This window comes from Corvus kubaryi, unplaced genomic scaffold (genome assembly GCF_017639235.1).
Source record: "Corvus kubaryi isolate FWS band 111438036 unplaced genomic scaffold, C.kubaryi_AGA036_p1.0 37394, whole genome shotgun sequence".
Lineage (NCBI taxonomy): Eukaryota > Metazoa > Chordata > Aves > Passeriformes > Corvidae > Corvus > Corvus kubaryi.
The window spans coordinates 12887677-12915350 of NW_024581133.1; the positions used below are offsets into that span (position 1 = coordinate 12887677).

Below are 27674 nucleotides of genomic sequence, written 5' to 3' on the forward strand. Positions count from 1 at the left end.
GGGGGCGGTCTCGGTCCCCATCCTGCCTGGTCCCGGGGCCGGTGCCCACACTCACCCCGCACCCCCCGCCGCGTCTCCCCGGTAACAGCGCGGGGCGGAAGGGTCGCGCGCGCCAATCGGCGCGCGGCAAGATGGCGGCGGCGGGAAGTGCGGCTGGGTTGGGCGGCGGGCGGGCGGCGTAGGGCCGGGCCGGGCTCTCGGGCTGCGCAGCCTGTGGCGTCCTGCATGGAGCGCGGCGGGAGCAGCCAGCTGGACCCTGGTTTCTCGCAGCAGGACACGCCCCTCCTCATCGTGGAGGACTCGCAGCCCCAGGGCGCGGAGGCGGACGCGGAGCGGGTTTGGCTCGGCGTGCTGGCCCGCCGGCTGCCGGCCCGGCAGAGCCCGAGCCCCGTGCTGGTGAGCGCCCGGCGTGGTGGCAGCACCGCCCGGCCTTGCCCGGCCCGGCTCTGACGCGGCCCCTGCCTCTGTCTTGCAGGACATCGTCTGCGGTCCTGCCGGCAGGCGGGCGGCCGCGGGTGGCGGGGCGCCCCGGGAGCGACTCGCAGGTAAGGGCGGGGCGCGGGGTCACGGCAGGTCAGGGTGCCGCGGTCGCGCTGACGGCGCTGTGCTTGCAGGGCCCATGGAGAGCCCGGCCCGCCCGAGCGCCTCTGGACCGCGGGGCTGCGGCGCGGAGGAGGCTCCACCGCCCGACGGGGAGAGCAGGTACGTGGGGTGGACCGGGCCGCGGGAGCCGCCATCCGGAGGCTCTCGGCCGCCGCCTCTCCGGCCTGCTGAAATCTCTCTCGTGCTGAGGACAGGCCGAGAAGGCGGGCTCGGTGCTGTAGCGGCCGCGCTCGGCCCTGGCCGGGACGTGCGGTGCGGTGGGCTTGGGGCGCCCGGTCGGTGCCAAGTGACCCCTCGCAGCATGAGCCGCGGGAAGGCGGCCTGCAGGAACCCCTGCGCGACGTTAGCGAGTCTCTCTGTTGCAGTGCCCTTGGAAAGGCCGGGGAGCGAAGTGAAGGTGATGTTGAGGACTGTGCTTCTTCGCCGCGTGTAGAAGGTAACTTCTCCATTTCAGGTCGGTTTTTTGGGTTTTGAATCAGACGCACCGTCTGTGCAGTTTTTCAGTTGAGCTGGCTCACTTGTCTCACCAGGGGTAATTGTGCCGGTAGTAATAAGTCAGAAATTGGCATCCTTTTCTGGAAGTTGATTTGTATGCTTTGGTGTTTGGGGGAAAAAAAAAAAAAAGGTTGTTTTATTATTATTGTTAGAATGGATCTTCAAGACTGAAGGTGGTTTAGAAGAGGCGGGGATGAATTGTGATCTTTAGGAAATGGAGCCTTATTATGAACTGGCATAATGGTCGTTGTCATCAGAGGATTTTCAGACACAGGCTGTGTATTATCAAGATTATTTTCTCATCATGGAGTGAAAGTCTGCTGCAGTTCCTAATGGCATTATATAAGCCCTTGCTGATTAATACTGATTTCTGAGTTAATGGCCACTGTCCCTTGTGTGGTACTGTATTTTAATTAGTACAGCTGAGATCAGAGTCTGTTAGTTTATTCAGAGTTTCAGCAATAGCCTAAATGCTTTGCATGTTAGAGGGTATATCTTTTGCCCTTGTAAAAGTGATAGATGGCTCTTGAAATTTTTTTTTGATATATATATTTGTAATGGATGTCTGGTGTTAGATACAGGCATGTCACAGCTGCAGTTTGGAGTTCTAGAGCTCTCACAGAGCCAGGACTTTGAGACTGACTTCATGCCCAATGAGGGAGATGCTAGGCATCAGCTTCACTCTGGACCTGCTGTCCTTTCTTCCAGGCTTGTGAAGAATGAGTCAAAAGATGGTAAGTGAAAATGATCATAGGTGTCCTTTTCCTACCCTGTAGATTCTATCTGGTTTCTTTAAATTTTAAATTTTATGTTTGTGTGACAGGAAATACAGTGTTAGTAGTTTTCAAAACTGAGTTCACAGCTCAGTGGTAGTTGCAAAGAATTTTGGCCCCTCTTTCCTTTGGGCTAGTACATTTGTTTCCCTGTACCTGTCCAAGTGCTGTCGTTGATTCTTTCACTTCTCTTTCCTAATTTGTTTCCAGAATATTTAGACAATTTGATACTAAATTCACTCCCTGGTAAATACTTCATTGTTTCTTTTGGTTTTTTTTCTTGTTTTCATAGATAGTTCAAGGTTAATTTTTTTTCATATGAGGCTTGCCTTGGTATTTGTGTAAATTATAGAACTACACTTTCTTATTTGTATATTCGTCCAGGTGACATGAGTAACAAATACTTTTCTTTTATCTGTCTCTTCCTAGAACTGCATGGGGACAACACAGAAACTGACTCCAGCACAGAAGCACATACTGCTTTGGAAAGCCAGGCAGAGAAGTCTGGAAGGTAAAACAGTCTGTCTTCTTTATAGGTCTCTTGTGGACATTCTGTAAGCTGATTTGTGTCTTTTTTAACTGGATTTTTAGACATGGGAGAGGATTTAAGGCAAAAGAGAAAGGTAAAGATGAAGTACTGCCGAGGCCTTTTTGCAGCAGTGCTGACTAAGGAGTGCTCTCAGCATTCCTTGGTGAGAAAAGATGTGATGTCAAACTCCTAAACACAAAGATATCAATAGGTTTGTTTTTAAGGGTGAGTTCACTGCATAATAAAATATGCCAATAATTTTCTTAAAGCGATATGACTGGAATATACTAAAAGTGATAATTCATTTTAAGTCACAGAAATTATCTTGAAATAACTTAATCACTGTAGCATGGGCTTTGGCTGCACAGGAGGAATCTGGAGGCTAAGTGTTGGGTATTCCAGGATGCTTTTGAGTATTTACTATTGTAAGCTTTATGGTTTTAATTGTTTTAATTTAACTTCAGTTTGTTGAATAGTATTTATTCTATCTGGCATAAAATTTATATAATATTTACCTCATCTTGTATTATCATATTCTGCCACAAAATAACGTTAAAGGCGTGAAATGAAATTCCTAGAATCTGCATTGAGTAGAAGTCAGTAGAACAATCTGCATTCCATTTAAGCATCACTTAGATTGGAAGAAAATGTAAAAAACAATTCTGAAAGTGCAACTTATCAACTTTGTCAAGAGAAGTGGTCTTCCTTCTCTCTTTTTTTTCCTGTGTTATACATGAGTGAATACTTTCCATCTGTTACTGATAGACTTTCTTAACAATATTGTAATCTTACTTCATGTTTTGAATTTCTCAGGCCAATGACTGTGTTTTGCGTTTCCAGAACTTTGCAGGAAGCAGAAGAGCGTACCAGAAAGAAAACGCCTGTCAGTGACCCCAGTGAAATTGAGGAATCCCTTAGTTCTGGTCATGAGGAGTCAGATATCTTGTCAACGCAGGAAGAGATGTTTCCTGAGAATCATGCAACAGGTAACAATAAGTAGAGCCAGAATGTCCATCTCAGAGATAAACATCATACCTACTTGATCTTTATAGATATGTAGTGTTTTAGGGTGTAGAGTGCCGTGAGTATTTTTCATGTAATTTCTGCTAAAATTGAGAACACTATAGAAATAAAAGGCCACAGCCTTATTCAGTATAGTATGGAAAATTGTCTAAATGTCACTTCCTGTTAGAACAGTTACTGGCTTGTTAAATACATTTAATTTCCTTTCTTTCTGTGCCGCCTGAAGAGCAAATCCAAAACCCAACTTTAACCCTCTTCTGAAACTAATAATGCTCACCCTTTGTAGTGACACACCATGTAAAGTGTGGATAAGTAGTGTAGGCAAGCTTGTGCTCAGTGGTGTCTATACCGGTCTGATCTTGTGAATGAGCCTTCTGTGTCCGGAACATTCAGTACCAACCTTCTCACATCCAGTCAGTGGCCAGTGCAAGGTGTCTTTTCTTACAAGAACCTTGCCTATATTTGCATTCTAGTGCTGGATCAGATGTGCTGATATTGGAGCCTTTGGGAATTTTTTTAAAATTCCCAGTTAGGAAGACTTACACAGTCTAAAATCTGTTCAGATTTTTCTTTTTCATCTGAACTATTTTGTGCTCACATTTCACCTACTGAACTTTCATGTGCAGTCCTTCACCAGCTCTGAAAATCAGCTTGTTGTTGCCTGTCTGAGAAGGAGCTGTGCAATAGCATGAGTTTAACTGCTCAGAATTTTCTGACCAGCTGGTTATTGACCGTATTTCTATCTTTATTTCCTTCTGTTCAAAGCCACTGCAGGGAGTGGCTGTCCAGTAACCAGGGTGGAAGAGGGAAGTTCTCTGGCGTGCACCCCTGCCCGCAGTCTGCAAGTCCTGCAGCTCTCTGGACAGGCATTCGTTGTACAGGAGGATCATTCCACGTAAGCAAAAAATCCCCAAACTATTTCAAGCACTTCATTGCAGTAGTGCATTCCCCTTATTCTCTTCATTATTCAAGGACTTGTGCTTGATTTTAAGCAATCAGTGTTTTAATTTTGCACTATGAGAGGAGCATGGCCTTATTTTGCAATAAAATGAACTAATGGTGGCCATGTGATCCGTGACTGTGGCTCGTCTCTTACTGGTGAACACCTGACACTTGCCTTTCATAGAGGAGTTGTATTGTGATAAGCTGGAGCTTAATAGAGGGAGAACTTAATGCATTTTTTAGTGAGGTATGGTTTTCATTTCCATCTTTCCTTTTGGTCTGCAGTGTCTCTTCAGGCCTAGTTGTTCCTCCTCCTGTTTCCTTTGGACCCAGTGCCCTTGTCCCCAGCAGTCCTACTGAGCAGGAGCAAGCAAAAGGTAACAGTTTTCTGCATACTGTCTGTGGTCATGTTTCTCTGTGCTAATTTAGTCAGAGCTTGCAGCCTTTTCAAAACCTGTTAGAATTATATTTAAAGAGTAAAGCAGGACTGAGAACAGTGGAGGGGTAGATGAAGGGAGATCTCTATTTGTGACTCTGTTGTTTATAATTCTCTATATTTTCTATCTGCTATTGGTATTTCTTGCATAGCTATCATAATAGAATTAGTATTGTTGACTAGTCCCCCTTCACTTGCAAGATGGGAAATGCTTTGTGTGGCATACAGATTGCTGCTAGCAATTATCTTCCTTCTTTAGGGACAAGCCATTCTTGCTACAGGCAGATACCTGTATTAAGCCTATACTGTTAGGGCAATAGGGAGGAGAGGTAAGAATTACATCATGTAAGTTATTTTACCTTAATATAGACAACTTGCACAATATTTGTAAAACCTTTCATATGCTATCAGTGTGTATCCTAGAATGCCATACCTAAAGAGAAGTGATTCGATATGATACCTTTGTTGTTAAATATTTTCTCTAAGCACCCATTTACCATCAGGGATAAGATATCCATCAGTGCAGACTTTTAGTATGATACAAAATAAACTATTCCTTTCTGTGAGATTCCTGTCACAGAATGTGAAATATTGTTAGAACAGATACTTTGTTAGCTGGGGTCTGAATTTAGTTGCATTTTAATGAAGATAGCAAAAGAAATACCTCAGAAAAATGCTTTTTTATAAATTTCAGGCACTTTTTTCTAATTGTGGAAGTTCTAGACCTGTAGCAAAATAGTCATATGAATTTGTAACAAAACACTTGCTTCCCCCTTTGAAAATAAGAATATGGATGTTTTTGATTTTTTTTTTCCCCTACAAAAAGAATGCCCCTAGAGACAAGATTTTACAAAGTTGAGTACGCCGCTGGAGACAAATCTTTTAATGGAATGTTGGAAATTTAGGTACAACACAAGAATTTAGTACTAATATCTTTTCTGCTCTTTCAAACCAGATGAACAGATGGATATATCTATCCCTGCAGAAGGAAGAGAACTGGTGCAAAAGCAGAGAGGAGATGTGCTGGTGGAGATGGCCCTTCCTTGTATCCCTCCAAGACCTCTTGTCCAGCCACAGGCTTCAACTCCGGTGTCCCAGAGTGCCCCAGCCTTCTTTCCTGGATCTTTACCTATACCATCACAACCAGAGTTCTCTCATGTAAGGGTCCATGTATATATCTTTTTTGAGGTTTTTATATAGCTGATGCAGAAGATGTATTTGAGTCAACCTCTGTTCTTTTGTGTTGAGCTTGCCTACTAAGCTGGTTCTCATGAACCTCCCTGTTCCCACCAGTCACAGTTCCATATTAGTCATACTGTGTGGCAGCTCTTCCTGCAGAGAAAATGCAGAACAGCTTAAGAGGGCATAGTGAGTTACAGAACATAGAAGCTGTTGTCTTAGACTGTGCTGCCTTCTTATGTTGAACTGGGCATCCTGCATCTCAAACTGCATCAGAAATCAGTCTTTTATCAGGCAAGACCTTAGCACCATTTGTCATGGAGAAAGGGAAGCTGTTCCATAATAAAGCATTTATATTCTCCTGCAAGGCTAGAATTTATTTACTGCATTTTTCAAGTTGCTTATTCTTGCTACCTGTTGTTTCCTTTGTGCATTTTGATTCTGGAAATTATAACTGTTCAAAAGGATTTAAGAGACAGTTTGTGGGTTTATACCTTAATATTATTAATTTCATGAACTTACTAGAAACTTCACTAGTTGAAGCAGTGCTTTTCCTTAGCTGAAAGCAGCATTTGTGTTGGTATAATAGATATCACAGAGAATCTTTCCAGAACCCTTGGTTGTTCGAGTAAAAATAGCTACTAATTTGCCATATTTGCCCTGTATTTTGTGATTTGGTAGTGAAAGGTACCAAGGATTGTGTCTGACTTTGCCACAGATGTACTAAATAGTAACACGTGGTGATAATTTTTCTCAGCAAAAACAGGTCAATCATGGCTCATATAAATGTGTGGAAAAAAGTTTTGGATGTTTGTTTAGTTTTGTTTTCATTAGTTGTTTTTTTAATCTGTAGTTTTGTCCTAAACTTAACTCTGCTCCACAATCCAATGTAATGTTTTAGGAGTAATAAACAAACAGTCCTACTTGGGATGCCCTAATACTTCCCACTTTTTTCATTTTAGGATATCTTTGTTCCAACTCAGAGTCCAGAGAAGAAGCATGAAGGAGAAGAAAAAACTGCTGCTTTAACCCCTTTATGCTTACCGGGAGATCTCTCTGGATCCACAGATGCTTTGTCGAAGATGTCTGCAGGTGACTCTGTGTCACAGCCTCCTGAGTCCTGTAAACTGATACTTTCTGCAAGTGCCTGTAGCCAGCCCACAAATACAGATGTCAGTTCAGATTCTCTGAACACAGGCCAAGACAGTGAGACCACACAAGTAGAGAGGATTTCTGAATGCGAGGCCTCAGACTCAAGACTGTGTTCTGTGAAGAATGACAAAATAAAACTGAAAGCGAATGCAGGTGATCAAGCCCCCTCTGAAAACTGTGAAAAAGCAAAAAAAGAGGCTGTAGAGACTACAGAAATGCCTGTAGGACAGTTTGTTAGTGCAGGTGTTGCAGGAGATGGGCCATTAGCCCTTACAGTTCATCGGGAGATCGAGTGTGTTTCTGGAAGTCAGGCTGCTGCAGATCAGTCTGGTCTGCCTGAGATTTTGTCCTGTGCTGAAGAGACTTCTAAACCGGAAGCAGTTCCTGAGACTCAGTGTGAAGAGCAAGAACTGCAAGTAAAAGAGAAGCAAATTAAGGAAGATAGGTCTCTTGTCAATATAACACTTTCTCACAGGTTTTTTCTTGAAAGGGAAGGACAGTGTCATGAAGATACGGAAGTGAAATCTGCTGATTCTTGTAAAACTAGCAACAATGTAGCCCAGGAATTAGAAAAGATTGGACCAGAATGTCAGGGAAAAGAAGCTTTGAAAGGTTGTACTTTTGCCACTGGGGAGGCAAAGCCCATGGATAAACTGTCCGTTAAGGCTGTTGCAGAAAACACGGCAAAGCTCAATGAAGTTTTAGCTAAACCTTCTGTAGGGGAGTTACTGGAGCAGCACTGCAATTTGTTTCCAAAGTTAAAGAGTGATGTTCAATTAGAAGTGGCATTGTGTGCCAAAAACCAGCCAGAATTGGGACAGGTAATGGTAATAAGCAATCAGCCATCACTTGAAGAGAGAGGGGTTGAAACACAAGTGATTCAGCACGAGAATCAGGTGCCAAAGAATACGGAGGACACTGTTATGACAAGGAATCTGGAGCAAGAAGAGCAGATGCAGCCACAGGAGAAGGCAACTCCTAAATCCCCCAGTCCTTCCAGTGGTAAGTGAATTTAGGTTAGTAGTTCACCGGTGTGTATTTTGAATAATGTCAGAGAGAGCGGTATACAAACAATCCTTAGTGTTTTCAGGGAGCGCTGATATTAGATGCAAATTGAGCAGTCTCTCTTAAGAGCAGCACTACACCTTACTGTGTAATATGTAGAACATGGCTTTGCTATTTTCCCCTGTGGTGTAATTCTTGCTCCTGGCTCTCGCTACTTTATGGTAGAAACGCAGGGCAGCTTGAAGAACTTAAAATATTGTGACCTTGGCAACATTCAGGGGTTTTTGTGACTTCTCCCCCACTCAAGAAACAACAGCAGGGTCCTTGAAAGGAACAGGGTGTGTGGGAGTCAGTACTTTCCCTCTTGTAGATCTCCTTATTTTCTTTCTCCTTTTTTTCGTTCTCGGAGGAGAATTTTCTTTGTGGGGGTGTAAAGAGCAACTTTGAGCTAGAAACTAATATAGCAAATTTTTTCTTGAGATTATTTTAAAGTAGAATGGCTTTTCACTTGCACGGAAGCTGTGGCTCAGCAGATACTGTTATGACTCATTGAAATCATTTAACATGCTGTATGTCATTATACAAGATGTGGGGTACTACACCTGTGTTTTGTGGAGCTTTTGCCTCTTAGCTGACTTCATTTCAAAACACAGTTCTCTCGTCCTTAAATGAGAATGAATAAAGGAACTTGATTTTAGTGCCAGAAAATGTATTTCCCCTCTATGAAGTCTGTTAGGAAAAGGGAAAGACTGTAGGACCCCAAATGTTATTTAATGTTTTGTTGAATTATGAAGTTTTTGCTACAATATTCTTAATTTCCTTTAACTGAAAGAAGAAAAAGTAGCTCCACTATGTAGAAAATAATGCTTTGAGGAGATCTAGTCAAAATATCAGTTAAGAAGTTCAAGGTATTCTGACTCCATTGTATTTTGTGATCTAAGATGAACTTTCCTGTGAACAAGCCCACGGCCTTTGGGACTGCATGTTTTTTAAGACAATTCGGCATAGTCAGGAGAACAGTACTGGTCTTCAAATTTAAGAACAGTATGGGTTTTATTAAATACAGCAATAAGTTTGGGAGTACACTGCTGAAACAATGATAAAGATAAATAGCTGCAGTTACATAACAAAGTTAAATGTCAGGTTCCAGTTCAGTATGGTCTTTCACAATATTCACAATCCAAAACTTCCTTTTTAAGAGAGTGTGAACAAAATTGTGTATGACTTCAGATAATATTACCCCTCTCATATTGTACTTGAAATGTTGGGGGTTTTTTTAGACAAATATAAATGCAATTTAAACACATCACAGTTGGCTGGGTTTACTTTTGAAAGAGAACTATAAGCCATTGTTTAAAGAAAATGAATTCAAAAATTAATGCTTGCTTGTGTTTTATGCGTTTTTATTACACTGAAGGGCTGATCGGTGTTAGGAAGAAGTTCAGGCTTTTGAGATATTCTACCTAATTGCCTTCAGACTCATGAAGCGTGGTGGAAAAGTATGTAGAGTGATATTTGCTCTCCCACCATCACTCAGTCCTTAAGGTATGAAGAGCTGTAGAGCATCCCTCTACCCTTAAAGCAGCTTTGTTATCATAATAATTTTTTTCCTAATAAATATTTTAGGAGTATAATCCCTTATCAACAAATTATGAAGCATAAATCAGTGAGCACAAACTTTGGGTGAGGGCTTTGCAGGGGTACACTCTGTCCCTTCATCCAGGCCACTGACAAATGAGTTGAGGCTGGACCCTGCAGCGAGCCCTGGGGACCACTAGCTACAGGCCTCCAACTAAATTCTGCACAACTGATCACAGCCCTCTGAGCTCTGCCATTCAGCAGGTGCTCAATCCACCTTGCTGTCCATTCATCCAAACCACACTTTCTGGGCTTATCTATGAGAATGTTTCAGGAGACAGTGTCAAAAATCTTGCTGAAGTTGGTGTAGACTTCAGTGCACTGCTCTCTTCTCATCTGCCCATCACCAAAGGCAATCTGATTGGTCAAGCGTGATTGCTGTTGGTCAGTCCGTGCTGACTGCTCCTGATAACCTTCTCCATGTGCTTAATGATGACACCCAGGATGAGTTGTTCCATCATCTTTCCATGGACGGAGGTGTAATGGTGGCTTGTAGTTCACTGGGTCCTCCTTCTTGCCCTTTTTGAAGAGTGGAGTGACCCTGGCTTTCTTTCAGTCCTCAGGCACCTCTCCTGTTCTCCATGACCTTTCAAAGATGAGGGGGTGTGGCTTAGCAGTAACATCTGCCAGCTCCTTTAGCACTCATGGGTGCATCCTATCAGGGCCCATATATTTGTGGGTGTCGGATTTGTTTAAATGATCTCTAACTTGATCCTCCTCGGCCGAGGGAAAGCCTTCCTTTCTCTATACTTTCTTTCTTGCCTCCACGATCTGGGTTTCCAGGGCACTGGCCTTAGTAGCAAAGACCGAAGCAAAGCAGGTATTCAGTAGCTCCACCTCCTCTTTATTCTTCATCACCACGGCACCTGCCACATTCAGCAGCAGACCCACATTTTTCTTAGGTTTCCTTTTGCTACTGATGTTCTTGAAGAAACCCTTCTTGTCTTTGACATCCCTTGCCAGATTCAATTCCAAATGGACCTAAATCTGTTACAGGTTGATGGTCATAAGAAAAGTTTATTACTTTTAATTAACTGTTTTCATTGATAGAACAGTTGAAGCAGTAATGTGAAAGCATTTAAACTTTGAGGCATTCACATTTTTTCAGGTCTTGTGAAAGTTTGTTTGTATTCTCTCCCATGATATCCCTTGGTATAGTAATTAGATTATGCAGTTGGTCATCACCTGTGCTGGTGATCATTTAATAAATTCTTTTGATCATTTGTTACTAGCCTGCCAAATGTGAATTTATAGGTTAGAAGGGATTGTGGTAGCTAAATCAATCAATATTCAGTGGAATTGCTTCAGTTTTTAAATAAAACACTTTTTAAATGGAGATATGCTCTAGGCCATGATACAACAGGCATTCATTGATAAGCTGTTCATGAGGAGGGGTGGTTGGGCCTTGCAATGTGAGTACCATTGTGCTAGAAGTTACCTACCCACTGCAAAAATACACTGAAGTTCTTGGGATGGTCTTCAGGATATTGCAGTTGCTCAACCATGTCTTTAAAGCTTGTGATAGCTTGGAGAGGTGATGGTTTTCAGAGCTTTCAAACAGATGATACATAACTGTTTGCTGCTTGGGTATTTTTCTATGAGAGGATTATGCAAATTAATTCCCTGTGACGTTGAAAGTTTGCAAATAAACGCATGGGATGAGGCAAAAGGAAAGAGCATTTTACTAGGTTTTTGATTTATTGTATTTGTTAAATCCTGCAAGATCTGCACATCGTAAATCCATGAAGGCATGGTTTCCCTGATGGGATAGGCCACCTCAGCCATCATTCTGTGTAAGTTTTAGGTTATCAATTCAGGCAACATGTAGCTCTGCCAATTAATTTCTGTCCTAACCTTAATTTCTGTTTTTGACCTCATTTCCCTTTTCTGTGGAAAATCCTGAGCATCTCTGAAGCAAAGATGCATTCTGTAAAAGTCCTGTTCATGTCAGGATATTTAGTCTCCCTTTTATCTAGCACCTGGGAACACCTGCATCGAGTTGACCACAGTCCAGATTTTCACTGAGAGATTTTCCCCATAAAATGTGAGGAATATCAGTTAGAGCAGCTGTTCAGGGTGGTTTTGTACAGCACCAGTGTTATGCTTTTCCCTATTCCTATTTCCACCTATTTCTGGTTTTGATATTTGAACTAAAGTAGACCCTTGAAATTACTAATTCTTGTGCTCTGTGTCTCTTAGGAACCCCGTTCCATTTTACTTTGCCTAAGGAGGGTGATGTCATTCAGTCCTTAACTAGCATAACACCACCTCTTACTGGCCATCTCAAAATGGGACCCAGGAGACACAGCACACCAATTGGTGAGTTTGACCCAAATGGCTCTGTTCTGCAATGAAAGCCTGGAAGCTCTTGATTCTTGGTGCAGGATCTAATAGGATAACTCAAACCTACCTTGGCAAAAAACATTGCTACATTCCCATTCTATGGGCAGGGCTGATCCCTTCCCCACAGTTTCCTTGTCATATTTTCTCAGTCTCTAGTGAAGGTGTTTGCTCCCTGAGTACAGGATGGTATGGAGCACGTCTTCCTTGCGCTCACTGTGGTCCTGTACCACTCCATTAAAGAATGTAAAAGAGCCTTCTGAGTAGCAAAAGAGCTTAGACTACAAGAAGATTGCTTCCAGTATTCATCATCTTTTATCAGGTCTTTCTCTGCTAGGTTCACAAAATAGCACCCTGCAAGTGCTAGATGAAAGGAAGTCTGTTCTACTTGGGTAGTAGTAAATTATTCTGTCTCAAACTAAGGATTAATACCTATGCTACAGAATTTTCATGCTTCAGATCTCTAGCAAGGAGCTTCCACTATTGCAGCATTACTAGTGCATGCAGTGAAGTGTCTTCAAACCAAAACTAGGACCTCAGCTCTGGCAATGTGAATAACAGTAGCTACTTCTTGCTTCTTGTTTTTGTTTTTCTGTTTTTAGTGGATGATACTTGCCCAGACAGCACTATAACAACCAGTGACGTTACAACAGAGGGCACAATGGGGACCAACAATGTCACTGTGGAAAGTGCAGTGGTATCAGCAGATGTGTCAGAAGTGTGTGAGAAAGGAGAGTCTGGTGTGGTTCCTGAGTCAGATGCAAAACTTTCTCTGCGAATGAACCCTGTTACCCCTGCGAATGATGGGAGTGAGGAGTCCTTGCCATTCAGCTTGGAAAGTAAGAGGATGAAACCTGAAATGTATAGGCCCTACTCGATCTCAGCCCTAACTCAAAACCTCTGTGGCATTCCTCAAGACAGTCTCTGAGTCCTTGTAATTTTTCTCATTTTTCTTTTTGGGCAGTGTCACTTAAATTTGTTTCTCTGTTTCTGCAATGCTCTAAGCAAGGATGGAGTGAGAGGAGAGGCCTCTGTTGTGAGGCAAGGTATTTCCAGCAGACTAAAAATGCAATGTGTAGTGGCAGTGGTACACAGGACACGAAGTGAAATTTAATTGTGTTGGGAGGGAAAAGATTTATATATATAAATATTTAAAAAAAATATATATATATATATATAAAAGAAAGTATAATCATAGAATGGTTTGGGTTGGAAGGGACCTTAGAGATCATCTAGTCCCAACTCCCCCTGCCATAGGCAGAGACACCTTCCAGTAGGCCAGGTTGCTCCAAGCCCCATCCAGCCTGGCCTTGAACACTTCCAGAGTTGGGGCAGCCACAGCTTCCCCAGGCAGCATGTGAAAGTGTATCACCACCCTTACAGGGAAGAATGTCTTCCTAATACCTAACCTAAATCTCTTGTCTTCTAATTTAAAACTGTTTCCCCTTGTCTTGTTGCTATCCACCCACAGAAAAACTCTCCCTTTTTTTTTAATAAGCCCCCTTTTAAGTACTGAAAGGCTGCAATGAGGTGGCCCTGGAGCCTTCTCTTCTCCAGGCTGAACAAGCCCAGCTTTCTCCTGTCTCTGTAGGAGGGATGCTCCAGTCCTCTCATCATCTTTGTTGCTTCCTCTGGACCTGTCCGTAACCTGGACAAAAAGAAGTTTGACAGGATTTTAATCAGAACAGTGTCATTCCGTCTAATAGTCTAAAACTTGTAGAAACTTAGGTCTATTCTGAGAAGTGGGACAGGGAAGCCTGGGAACCCTTTGTAGTGTTACTCAGCCTCTCTTCACTGAGTGTATGGAGCTGGGAAAGGTCAGAAGAGTCTTTTTGGATGATGGCAAAATCATCCTTCCCTTCCCTCTTGTTTCAGAGCCGGCAGCCAGTGACAGAGAAGATGGATCCTCTGCTGGTGCTGAGGCTGCTGCCAGGTAACTGGGCTTCTTGCTGGGCAGACTTAATACAAAGGTCCGGGTAGATTCTTTTTCCACACGTTATCAGCCACAGGGGAAAAAAAAATTAGAAGGAGACACAGAAGCAAAGAACATTTTTAGCAGTAGACATGACATTAACTCTTTAGCTCTTGCAGCAGGTTTTAATTACATAGGCAAAGTGGGAACCCCACTTGTTTGTTCATTATGGGCTCTGTGGTTCCTACTAATGCCAGCATTTTGCTCCATCTGATTGTAGTTAAAGCCAGAGATTCGTGTCTTGTGTAGTCCGGAATGCAAGTCTGCCTTATCCATCTCTTAAATTTCAAATATACGAGTTTCTGCTTTCTTGCATGGTGCAACTTTCTGCAAAGAATCTCTGAGAAGTTCTGAAAGAGAATAATCTTTTTGGTATAAAGCTGATAGAAACATAATCAGTTCATGGCTATGAAATCACAGGTTAACATGTTTACCAAAACACTGAGTTATTCCCTTGGTCTTTTGATTTGTATGTATCTATCTTACCTCATGTTTAATGTTTGCTTGATTTTAGCTTGCAGGAAGTAATGTTTGTAAGTATTAATAGGAATCTGAGTAGGAAGACAGTGACCTGTAGTCATCCGAGTGAAGCATAGTGGTTTGAAGTAGTGAGAAAATTTAGGAATAAATTCAGTATCTCTTGTTACAGGATTGCGTGCTAGGTGGTAATCATGCCTCACTGCTGAGGATGAGTGATAGTAATTTCTCACTGGTTGAGGATGGGTTGCCTTTGTAGGTATGGGATGAAGATGAACTCTCAGGGTTTGCTTCATGACTGTCATTCCCAGTATTTTTGCGGTGTCATGAAATTCCTGAGAAATAAGCCATAAAGGGTCTAACTGTGTCTTTGGGTGGGTACCAGAGGTAGTAGATGCTGAAACTCCTGATAGTGCTGCAGTTTCTCACCAATGTTTTCCAGAGTTGTTCCATTGCTCTTGGCTGTTAGGGTGTCGGCAGAAATGACAGAAATGCTTGTGCAGTTGCAGCTTCTTTCTTGATCTTTGAGACAGATCATCTCACTCATTCTGTGTCTGTGTAGGTCAATAAACTCAATACTCTTTGTTGCTTTCACAAGGGACTAGAGAATTCTTGTTTTGCTGTATAAGGGTTTTTCTCACTTCCTGATGCATTTTTGTTTGTTTGTTTGTTTGTTTGTTTTAAATCTGCACTGCTAGCTCCCAGAAAGCATCATCTGTGTTTAGTCGTGTCTGTGAAGTTCGTCGAGAGGATGAGGCCAGAGGTCATGGTCTTTCCACTTCTCCGTTTAGGTAACTCCTCACAATCTTTGCCTGCCAGTCCTGGTTGGATTTATATCCACATGTGCGTTTTCTACATCAAAGAAATTGCACTAAGCCATTTTCTTTGGGTGACTTAGAAGGTTGGGGACAATGGGGTAAGTATACTAAATCTGTATGTTTGTGTCTCACATGGTAATCAGGCTTACCTTTCAACTGAGCAGCCATGTGATTCCAGAAGACTGATATGCTTCAGTGAAGTCTTGGGTTTGAGGAAATTGAGATCATATTTAAGGCTGTTTAAATGCCTTTTCTGTCTCCTCTTCTAAGATCTTCTGACCAGTTTTGTTTGTTTGTTGTTGCTGCTGCTATTGTCCCCCTTCCACATCCATCAGTTTTTGCTGTCTCTGGTTGCTTTGAAAAGGACTGTACAGCTGCATATGTTATGGTGAGGAGGGTGCTGCCTGGAGAGCTAGAAGTAAAAATCTGCTTCCTCAGTGTTTTCTGTTCTATCTTTTGATGAGACAGTGAGGTCTTGGTCTATGTAGAAAGAGTAACCTAAGTTTCAACATTTATATTAAAGACCATAACAAATAGGGAGTTCCAATGCTGGATGAGGCACAGCCAGAAGGGAAGACAGTCACTCCTCAAAATCCTTAAGTACCCGAGGGAAGCCAATATATATAGTAGGGCTCAGTATAGTGTCTCATACAGTACCTGACAGAGGCAGTACTTTGGCAGAGCAGACAAATTCTAATGAGAACATTAGGCAGCATTTGTGTGTATGCTGCTGGCTCTTCTTGGATTATCAGTTTCAAACCAATCAAGCACTGGAGCAGCCTGAAGTAACTTCAAGATGACATGCTTCTGGAAGCAAGTTGCATAGTTGGTGCCTAATGTGTGGAGTGTAGCAAGAAATTTTGTATTTCAAATAGCAACTAGTTCTGTACAGTGTCAGCCATATGTTTTACTACGCTGAGTATCACTTGAGAAGTGTTGGAAGGTTTTTGTGTTATTTGAACTCTGAGTTCTGTGCAATCGTAAGAAGAAATTGAGTGACTGTCAGGGTGGCGTTTTTTTAATATTGCTTTCACTTGAGTGGCAGCATATTGGTTGTCTTGTTTCCTTAATCCATAGCTTTGATCTGTGTGTAACTGGTTTGCAGGGGGGATCTGTTCATTTTTCCTGGCACACAAGAAGATGCTGAATTACATACAAATTCCAGTGATTGGCAGTGCCAGCAACACAAGGCAGATGGCAGTGGTAGACAGATCCTAATTCCTCAGAGGATGCAGCAGGACTGCCATCGACAACCTTCTGGTGCAGAGGATGGAGAGTCTATGGAGACTGATGTTGTAAGCACTCAGGCAGAAGATGGGAGAAGAATGCAGAGAAAACAAAGTAAGGCTGTTAAAGTTGATCAAAATCAAGAGAGGTGGGAAAACACCAAGAATAAAGGGATCCAGACTACAGCAGACTATCTTTTTACCCCAACAACTGTTACAACAGCAACACAGACATCAGAAGAGATCTGTAGACAGGTGGAAATGGGAACCAGTATGTCTGGGCAAAGACCTGGGAGACAAGATGTGAACATTCAAACCGACGAGAGTGGGGAAAAGCTTGTCAATGCCTCTGGAGATGACACAGACTCTTTGCACAGTCAGGTGGGATGAGGGCTGCCTGTATTTAACTGCTTTAGGACAGTAAAGTATCCCTTCAGCCAGTAAATTCACTAACAGTTGGTTCTCTGTTGAAAAAAGGCAAAGAACCACTTTAAAATGTTAACGGTCACAAGCTGTCCTGAATTGACTGCTAAAGCAGCAGTACTCACTGGGCAGCATAAATTTGGGAAGCAAGTGTCTCCATATATGTTTTCTGGAAAAATGTGACAAGTTTTGCTTGGTTGGTTGATTGTTTTTGTTTGGGGTTAGGTTTTTTTGGGTGCAGATATAGTTAACACTGTAAAATTTTTTTCACTTTTTGTTGGCTGGAGATGGGAGTTGCAAGAAATTTTGAGTGAAGGGTTTGATGCTTTCTGGTTTGTATCAACCAACTTCTGATGGTTTGTTCTCTCATTCCATCTGATGTCAATGGGTAAACATATGAATGGGGAACTCCTCCAGAGAAACATTCTAACAAGATGAATAACTTCAAATTAGTATTTCAGAAAGTACTGGAGACTCAAAAACCCCCACTGCTTGGCTGTTAACAGTTTGTATGTTTTTTTATCAACAGAAAGACTAGAAAAATGACTTTTTACTAAGCCTGTGTTAAGACTAATGTGTCCTGTGGGAAATAGGAGATTAACAGGGCTGTAAAAAGTGCAAGATTGATGTGATATGTCTGAGAGTCTACTCAATCAAAGAGTATTGGAAGCCACACTAAACAAGTTTGCTCTTTCCTTCTTGGGCTGCTATGATTTCCCTTCCTCTACTCATCAGCAAAATGTGTTCAGTTCTTCTGTGTTTAGGGTCTCTTGTGTTGTTGCATCTAATTTGTAACAAGATGCTTAAAGGTTCCCTACTCCTGTACTTTAACATGGTATGAAGAAGCTGTACTGCTGAGGTAGCACTACTCAGAAATAGTTTGCTTTTTGTTGTGGTCTGTTTTGTTTTTACTGTATCCTGTTTATTACAGGGAGAGGAAGAGTTTAACCTTCTTCACCCACCCAAAGGCCGAGTTCAGCGTCGCCACGTGCGAACCATTCGAGAAGTGCGCACGGTTGTCACGCGCGTTATAACAGATGTTTACTACATCAATGGTGCAGAGGTGGAACGGAAGGTAGTTGAGGTAAGTTCTCGTTTTCGTGGTTAAATGGAATGAGATATTGGCTGAGAAATAGAGGTGGTTAGAATGAGAGCATGTTATGGCTGCAGAAAACAAGTTGAATGAACAAGTCTGTGTGTTGCGATGACGAGGATTTCTTCATGAGGAAGCTTGCAGGCCATTTAGTGAATGGCAAAAGCTGTGTTTTTGATGCTAGTATATTTCACGTCATGTGTTCTGGAGACACGCTCAAGTCCCAAAGAACTCAACAAAAGACTTAACGATGTGCATCCAAACATTGTAAAAGTCTTGGAGTTTTGCCGGGATAAAGATAATTCAGAATGAGCAGAAATTCTGTTAGTAAGCAAAAATCACTTCTTCCTGTAAAATTGAACTATGTAAGATAGTTTAGCCTGTTTCGCAGTTCAACATCATTTTTAACCACAGTCTTTTGAGTCCTGTGTACCAGATTCTGTAAGAGGTCTACAAAAATCAACTTAAAACTAAGGCATAAACAGCCTTATATTAGTACATTTGTGTTGTAGTATGTACATTTGTTAATTGGAAAGTCTATAGGGTATCACAAAAGATAGCTGAGAAATGCTGATTTCATGTAATCACATCAGCCTGCTAGCAGTAAAATGTCACTGCTATTCTATAAAGGTAAATAACATGAGAGTCTTCTGTGTAGTCACAGTGAGTAATGACACAAAAGGATAAACCAGTTCAATACTTTTACAACTGACATTACACATGAAACTCCTTATTGTAACATAAAAATGGAGAATTAAGTGTCCTGAAATATCCTTACATAGTTTGTGTAATCACAATCATATAACCATTTCTGCTTTATCTACCAACACTTGATATCACTATTTTGTAGATACATGTTTTTATATCCATAAAGCTTTAATAACTCCAGATGACAAGTTGTCTGAAACTGATCTTGGATTATGAGCAACCAAAGGCTCCTAGTGTCTCATGTATTTGTTGCAGTCTCACACTCTAGAAGGGTGGGAATTACTCAAAGCCAGACTAACAGGATACCAAGCCAAGCTCTGCCCTGTTGTTAAGGAAACTTCCCTGTCTGACCATCCAGGAGCCACTCTGCCAGTCACAACTGCACCGCCTGAGCTGGGATAGCTCTGTGCCCTGCTTGACTCCATGCACACCCCACACTCACACAGATCAGATTTCCTCACTGTCTGGAGCCCATGTTTCCCATGACAGAGTCTCAGACATCTGGATCCTTAAAATAATCTTGTTGCAATAACTAAATAACAACAGCTTGAGCTGGTGCTTCCAAGGAGAGACCTCGAACAAAGGGCAGGCACCCTGGGCTTTTACAGCTTCACAGTCTAAGATGGAAAAGTGTGGGAAGGTCTGGGAGTCTTCTGTTCCTGCTGTGCCTCCAAGTGCCCAGGTTCCATGGCATTTTGCCTGGGGCCCTCGCCCCCCAGAGCTCAACCTGCAGCTCACGCTTGCAGCCCTGTGCTACCTGCACTGAATGTATTCCTCAACACTGCTGACTGAGTTCTTAATGTGACTTCTTGATACAGAGCAGCTGCAGGCCTGTAGTGAGAGATGCACTGTCTACCATGGATTAGCCCAGTCTGAAGTCTGTGTGGCTGTCATTAGCTTCCTGAATGTGGTCTCAGCTTGTCTACACTTTGGACTGGTGATTGTAAAGCTTCCATCTAGCACTTGAATCGCCTCAGACAAACCTCTTTCTGTTTCTTTTAAGGAAACTGAGGAGCCTGTAGTGGAGTGCCAGGAATGTGAGACTGACACATCCTCCTCTAGAACTGCAGGGGGCTCATCGCTGACCTCAGGGGATCTTGGTGATGTCAGCTCCTTCTCATCTAAGGCCTCAAGTCTCCACCGTACGTCCAGTGGAGGAAGCAGTGGCCACTCTGCCATGCACAGCAGCAGCAGCTCAGGGCGAGGAACTGGAGCTGTCAGAGGGAAAGTGTGTGGGACAGAAACTGGAGAATTTGCTTTACCCGTTGGCAGAGGCGTCTTAGGAAAACTGAGGTAAGTGCAGAGTCTTGGGAAAAGAAGAAGAGATGTTTTGCAGAAACGAGCATCTGGCTTGTGAGTGTGAAACAGGGTAGACCTAAGTCAAAGGTTTTCTGGGAAAGATCTGGGTTGATGAACAGGAATAAGGAGGTAGTATTTGCTTTCCCATCTGTTCTTCCTAAAGGAGTAGCTTGTTTCCTTGTGAGGCATTGCCTTGCAGTTTAGCAGCAAAGAGGCAAACTTTTGGATGTGTTGCAAGATGATCAAGAAAATGGGAGGATCCTAGTGAGCTGGCTTCTCTTCTCAAAACAGTTAACTCGTAAATTCTCTAGCCCTAGGAAAGGAGCTGGGCAGCCTGCATCTCCAGTCAGAGTTAGCCAGACAGGAGCACTGCCTTGTGAGGAAGAGGAGGACTCTATGCCTGGCACTCGTCAGGCTGGCAGAACACCTGTGACACTTCGCGGACGAGGAAGAAGAGGACGCCCACCATCTCGAACAACAGGAACAAGGTACCCTGGAAAAAGGAGACTGGAACTTTAATTTATTGCCAAGAAAGAGAATGGGGAATTTCTGTTTTAATGTGCTAGAGGAAAAGGAGTACTGAGTATTTCAGAAGTTAGTTTTTAGTGATATCATGTAGCAGCTGCAAGCGCCTCACTCAAGTATTTTATACTTAGTAATAGTTTTTCCAGATCCTTGTGGGAATGCTTTTTGTCTTTTTTTTTTTTTCTCCCCTATCTGGGACTGCTTTTTTCTACAGAGATTTAGCTGGACTGCCAGGTATGGAGGATCTCTCAACTACAGCATCACCTGAGGAGAAATCATTTACTCGTTCAGTTCACCTGCCAGATGGAGGAGAGAAATCTGACACTTCTGGCTTCTGTGCCTTACGTCGAAGTGACTCTCCAGAAATCCCATTACAAGTGGTGACTGGTCCTTTGGACCGTGCAGACTCACCCTCTGGGAGCAGCTTTGTGGGCCTCAGGGTTGTAGCAAAGTGGTCCTCAAATGGGTACTTTTATTCTGGGATGATTACCCGAGATGTTGGAGCTGGAAAGTACAAGCTGCTCTTTGATGATGGATATGAATGTGATGTGCTAGGAAAAGATATTTTGCTCTGTGATCCTATCCCACTGGAGACAGAGGTGACTGCACTCTCTGAGGACGAGTACTTCAGTGCAGGTAAGAGCAGTGCTTGAGTTTTATCCTTGGTTTTCTGAGTTGCTGAATGTAGTGAGAAATGGGTGCTTGTTCCAGGAGGATGAGAAGCCTGGGTATGGTTGGCTAACAGGTGTTATTTGCTGTCTTGTCAGGTGTTGTGAAGGGACACCGGAAGGAGTCTGGAGAACTATACTACTGCATTGAAAAGGAAGGCCAGAGGAAGTGGTATAAACGAATGGCTATTATCCTGTCTCTGGAACAAGGAAATAAGCTCCGGGAGCAGTTTGGGCTAGGTCCTTATGAACCTGTCACCCCTCTGACCAAGGCAGCTGACATCAGTCTTGGTAAGGAAAGGTGCTGTTGAGCTGCTGACTGCTGTTCTGTGTCTTGTGCCTTTGAGGTAATTCTAGTACCTGAATGTTTCTGGGTATTCAGTGATGCTTTTGGTACTTTATAGTGAGATCTTTGAGATCCTTTTATTGTATGGCATCAGAGACTTAGTGGTACTGACTGGCTTGTGAAAAGGGGTCTGCTTCTGGGACAGTGATGCTTGCCGTACTTATATGCACTGTAGGTTACGGGCGGCCAGACGTAGACGGATGGAGACGAGAGATCTCTATAGGCAGGTCTTGGGACACATGGGGTTTATTGTAAAGGGCGTGGGTATAGGGGCACTGCTCAGAGCTGCCAGACTCAGCTCTGAGCAGGCCCAAGAAAACAAGAGAGTAAGCGGGTGAGAGAGAGAGAGAGAGAGAGTGTAAGAGCGAGAGTGGAAGTAAGAGCAAGAGAATAGAATGGAAGTGTGTGAAGTCCTGGTTACAATACAATAAATCATCTTCTGTACTGAATATTCTAATTGTCACTAACCAATCTAATACAAGATACAAATCCTATAGCATTTACATACAGCCTATAAGAGTTCTTATATTACCATAGAGTGTTACATCTTAACTTCTAAAAACTACTCTTTGGACCCCTTCTGCTGAGCTAGTAGGGTCTGCTCTGACCCTTGGACCTGCTTGCAAGCAGAGGGTATTGTTCCATCAAGAGGGGATTACCTTCAGTCGGCCATACCATTGTTTTCCAGTTGTTCAGTAACTAAGACTTGGTATTTCAAAAGTGGCTTTCATTTCGATGTTGCCTGTAGTTTTCATATTCCCAAAATCTTTTGTCAGGCAATCATATTTATAAGGCTTTCCTGTTTCATCTTCCCCAACATGCACTTGGTGGATGGCTGCTTTGATATAAAGTCCCAGCAGTACTGGGAGGAAAAGAGACAAGCAGGGTACAGGGCTTGAGAAGAAAGGTGTATTTTTTCTTGCTTTCCTCTGTCAGAGGGTGGTGGCATGTATCTTCTAGGTACTATTGAGTTCAGCCACTTCTGTACAGATAGGTAGGGTGAAAGCTTGTGGAGTTTGGTGACAGCCCATGACTAATCCCTGCATACTATATTGCAGATAATCTGGTGGAGGGGAAGAGGAAGCGACGTAGTAACCTTGGTTCTCCCAGCACTTCCAGCAGCAGCACAACTCCCACTCGTAAAGGGCAGGAGAGTCCACGTGTCCCACCAGTCTCACTGTCTGGGAAAAGGAAACTTATTGCTCCTGAAGATGAGCGATCCCCAGCTAAACGTGGCCGCAAGTCAGCAATGATAAAGCCTGGTTAGAACCTTATTTTCTGCTCTTATCTTGCGTTCATCTAGTTTTTTTCTACCTGGTTTTTCTGTAATTGATCTTTCTGCTTTCCATAACTGAAAAGTAGATGAGATTGCTTTTTTGTTTTGCAGGGTTTGAGACTGATTCTCCCTGGATGCATTCAGCAGCCAGAGATATTTTTAGCATAGTCTGAGTATTTACCTGCAATCTTTTCAGTTCTGCCTTTAGAAATGTTCTGACTTTAATGTTGTGATTTGTCTCTCCTTTCTTATCTCTTTAGTCAGTCCTGAAAGCTGCTAAAGGAACCCCTCACAGCAGTCAGTGTTGTTTCAGGATGTTGATATGACTTGCAAACTTGTCCCATAAGTCCTTCGTGTTTTGATTTGAAGATTCTTTGCAACCAGAAGGATAAAAGATCCCTACCTACCCTAGTGTAATCCTAGCCCAATCCTGCCTCTCTGTGTCTCCTGCAGTAAACTATCTGAGTTGAACAGATCCCCCAGGTAAGATGTATCTTCAAAGACTTATGGTGCTTCTGTCTCTCTACAGGGGCTGTGAGAGCTGGAGAGTTTGTAAGCACCTGTGAAGGTGTAGATGCTGCAGATCCTCCAGTACCGGAGGGTGACCATGGACCCTTGCCCCACAATAAAACCCTCTTTTTGGGCTATGCCTTTCTTCTCACCATGGCAACACCAAGTGACAAATTGGTCAATCACCAGAAGCCATCAGATGGTCCCACTGGGAGCAGCGAAGAGGAAGAAGGTGAGGCAAATCTTACCCATTGCATTTTCAAGTGAAATACTGTGTCCTTAGGAAAAATGTTGGGTACTGTCTGATCAGACATTTGTGTGAGTACTTGTTTACCCTTTTGCTCTTTAATCCTTTGCAGAAAGGACCTAAGACTCAGTCTCTGATTTAGCCAACTTGCATCCTAAGATGTGACAAACCTCAGTGATGATCATAGGCCTGTTCTGCAAGCTAAGAAGGGTGTGAAAATTATTGAGATCAGCAGTGTCAGAATAGTATAATGTAAGAAAGAAGGTTTTGAGAGATAAGGGACAATGCAGGCAAACACAGAACTTGAAAGCACGTATGGATTGCTCCAGTTAGCTTTTGCTGGTGTCATGTTTCATGCAGCCAAGGAAGTAACAAGGTGCTCACCTGGCTAGTGGTGCGCTGCCCTTCCTGCTGCCTCTTTTTTTTTTTTTTTTTTAACTTTATCAATGGTTTTCTTTAGATATTCTTGGGAGAAGGGCTGGGTTCCCTTATTGAAGTGGATGAGGGCTCTGTGGACTGAGGTGTAGGAACATGAGCAGATAGATTATAGTCAAAAATTGAACTTTCTGCTGTAGATTTTTTAGAGATGACTCCATATGATAAACACTACATAGAAAAACAGCTGCGAGCAGGAGCTGGCTATATCCTGGAAGACTTCAATGAGACCCAGGTAAGGGTTCACTTACTAATCTAGAACAACAGTCACAGAATAGTTGAGATTGGAAGGAATTTCTATAGCCTATCTTGTCCAACGCTCTGCTGAAAGTGGGATCAAATAGAGCAGATTGCTTAGGTCCTTGTCCAGTTGTGTTTTGAGTATCCTCAAGGATGGAAACACCAGAGCCTCTCTGGGCAGCTTGATCCAATTAAAAAGAAAGAAATTCCTGTATTTCGATTTTTAACTGTTGCTTCTTGTCCTTTGAGTGGATAACACTGAGAAGAGTCTGGCTCCATCTTTTGTACACCCTCATATCAGTCATGAATATGCATTAAAAAAACCACCCAAGCCTTCCCTTTTTGATCTTTAACACGCTCAGCTCTCTCAGCCTTTTCTGGTATGTCAGGTGCTCCAATGCCCAGGCCTTTTAGTGGTCCTTGGCTGGACCTGCTCCAGCATGTCTGGTGTTTTTGGTATACTGCAGAACCTGGGAGTGGATGAAGTACTCCAGATGTGGTCTCACCACAGGTGTGTGCCTTGGACACTTAGAGGTAGAGCTCTTCACTTACCAGATCTACTTGGACAACTAATGTAGTTTAATGTGGCTTTTACTTAAATTTAATTTTTTTTTTTTTTTTAATAAAGAGGGTAAATTGTTCATGGAACATCTTGCCTAAGGAAGCAGTCTTGTCTAGTGACTTACTGAGTGTCAGACTAAAAGGCAAATCATCTCCTTTGTCTGAACTGGAAGAGGGCTATGATACAAAATCTAGGCAGAGTTTTTGCCTGTGAATGGCAGAGCCTGGAATAGGATATTATTAAACATATTCTGGAATCAGTAGTGCCTTTATCTAATTCATCTTTCACATAATACAGCTGTGAAAATCAAGGTTTCAGTTGTTTTATTCTTTAAACTGTTTAGCAGTAGGATAATTTCGGGAGCTTTTTTGCAAGCATTGTCTTCTGCTTACGTGCCTTCTTCTCTCCCCTGAAGTGTAATGCGGCGTACCAGTGTCTTTTAATTGCGGACCAGCACTGTCGAACGCGGAAATACTTGCTGTGCCTTGCCAGAGGGATCCCTTGTGTGTCTCATATCTGGGTCCATGATAGCTGCCATGCTAACCAGCTTCAAAATTATCGGAATTACCTTTTGCCAGCTGGATATAGCCTCCAGGAGCAAAAATTGCTAGAATGGTGAGTGCCAAATAACTATGAACGGAGTCCACAGACTCTTGGAGAAACCTGTTACACTTGGGAGGCTCTTAAATAGCTACAAATACTGAAGGTGACCCTAGTACTGCTCCTTATACTTTCCCTTCCATGTAGGAACAGCACTTCCATCTCTTTCCTCGGATTTGCAGTGACCTCTAATGCCAAGCTACATTTGGGTGCCATATACACAAAAAAACAGAGTCTCCTTGGAAGTAAGGAAGGTGTCAGTCTTCTCATGAGGAAGGCAGAATTCAGACAAGGCTTCCCACACCCTTGGCTAACTTCTGTAATTGCTTGGAAATGGATAAAGGAGAGCAATACTATGTTAATTTCCTTTTCCCTTGGTATGTTTTGAAGCTAGCTTCTGCATTTTCTATGGAGTCTTTTCCAGTAAGTCTGTTCTGAGATGACAAGGGAGATCAGACTTTTTAGGCAAGCTGAGGGGCAGACATAAATTTGTAGATAGCTGTAGGCTTTTGGGCAGGAGACTGATGTCTTCCTGATCAGCCCTGTCAAAATTGGAAGCATTTTGGATGTGCACAAAAAAGGTGGTTCAGGATTAGGGAAGAGTTCAGCCTAACTTTGGATATAGGCTGCTGTGCACACACCCCACCAACACTGTCTAGCTCTGTTTTACTCTCTATAAACAAAGGATAGTCACTCCAAGTACTTCAGGAAGGGTGGTAAGAGAGTGGGTCATTGTATGCAAGATATTCAAAAAACACATATGGGAGCAAATCAGGTGACTAGACTACTGGATATTCTTACCAGTCTGCATTTCTCTTTACTCTACAGGCACCCACGAGAAAACCTGTTCCATAACCTGAAGGTTCTCCTGGTGTCAGACCAGCAAGAGAACTTCCTGGATCTGTGGTCTGAAATTCTCATGACGGGGGGAGCAGCATCTGTTAAACAGCATTACTCAAATGCTCACAACAAAGGTACTCATTGGCCAGTTTCTCAGGGAATCTTATGCCACTGTGGTCTCTAGTATGGTTTAAAACCATGTAGGATGGTTTACAAGGTTGTCTGTAAGCAGAAGGGAAGGCAAAGGGCAGACACTTGAATGTAATCTGTATATAGGTTACATCCAGGAGACCTGTCTCGCAGAGGAGATGCTGCAGCAATTCACAACACAAGCCATCAGCTTCCAGCCTGTGTTGAAAGGGGGAAATAGGCAAGAGTTGCTCCTGGGCCTTCTGTTGGCCTCTCAAATTGTGCTTCCCTTGTTCTTCTGAACTCGGCTGTCTCTCCCTCTCCATATGGGATGTAGGCTCTAGCACTCACAGCCTGAGGTCAGGATTCAGGGTCATGCCTATACTGTTGGCTACTGGTTTTCTCTTAAATTTTTATCTGGACTAAAAGGAATATTTTCTTGCAAGGTGCAGGGTTGCTGTAGGTGTGTCTTAACTTTTACAAAGAGAATTCACTGCCTGTGAATGAGAGGACATAGAAGAATGACTCAGGGTGGTGAAACACACTGATCTGCCAGGCTGGATGGGGTTTGAAGCAACCTGGTCCAGTGGAAGGTGTCCCTGTTCATGGCATGGGGTGGAATGAGATGAGCTTTAAGGTCCCTCTCAAACCAAGTAATTTAGCATTCCATGCTTCCATGATCTTCTGCTGCAGAGCAGAATCTTCTTTCTTCACCTGACAGATGCCTGTCTTTTCTCCTGTACAGATATTGCTTTGGGTGTTTACGATGTGGTGGTGACTGATTTTTCCTGCCCAGCTGGTGTCTTGAAGTGTGCAGAAGCTTTACGGCTGCCTGTTGTCTCGCAAGAGTGGGTGATCCAGAGCCTTATTGCTGGGGAGAGAGTAGGCTACAAGCAGCATCCAAAATATAAACATGACTATGTCCCTCACTGAATAAAACTCTGCCCTGCTGTCCCAACTGTCGTGCAGACTGTGTTTTAAACAGGTTTTAAATGTTTGTGAATTGGGCAGTATGCATGGATTATTGTATATAGTTTTATCTGCTGGACTTTTATGATTAAATAAATGTTTGATCTCTTGTGGTATCTGCTGGTACTCCTCATTTATCTAAACTTATTTCAGGGCAATGCCTTCAGGAAAGGAGTGCAGAGAAAAAAGAAATACT

At 42.9% G+C, this 27674-nt stretch overlaps 1 protein-coding gene across 7 annotated transcripts; it reads left to right on the forward strand.

Moving 5' to 3' along the window:
• Positions 1–27594, forward strand: TP53BP1 (tumor protein p53 binding protein 1). 7 transcript variants are annotated; one of them, XM_042039261.1, is made up of 28 exons: positions 160–396; positions 476–545; positions 615–702; positions 969–1039; positions 1674–1832; positions 2301–2382; positions 3241–3392; positions 4189–4318; positions 4651–4742; positions 5757–5959; positions 6943–8134; positions 11975–12094; positions 12718–12954; positions 13991–14048; positions 15263–15355; positions 16488–16723; positions 16832–16989; positions 17963–18115; positions 19836–20125; positions 20443–20619; positions 20871–21292; positions 21424–21615; positions 22729–22932; positions 23476–23688; positions 24279–24373; positions 25356–25555; positions 26369–26514; positions 27255–27594. In XM_042039261.1, the coding sequence occupies exons 1-28, from the start codon at positions 226–228 to the stop codon at positions 27440–27442; spliced, it is 5592 nt and encodes a 1863-aa protein (XP_041895195.1). In that variant the 5' UTR covers positions 160–225; the 3' UTR covers positions 27443–27594. The 7 variants fall into 7 exon arrangements, with proteins under 7 accessions (XP_041895197.1, XP_041895195.1, XP_041895193.1 ...); XM_042039263.1 differs by lacking the exon at positions 160–396 and adding an exon at positions 1–81 and having other exon boundaries at positions 16488–16989; XM_042039259.1 differs by having other exon boundaries at positions 16488–16989.
• Positions 27595–27674: the final 80 nt, after the last annotated feature.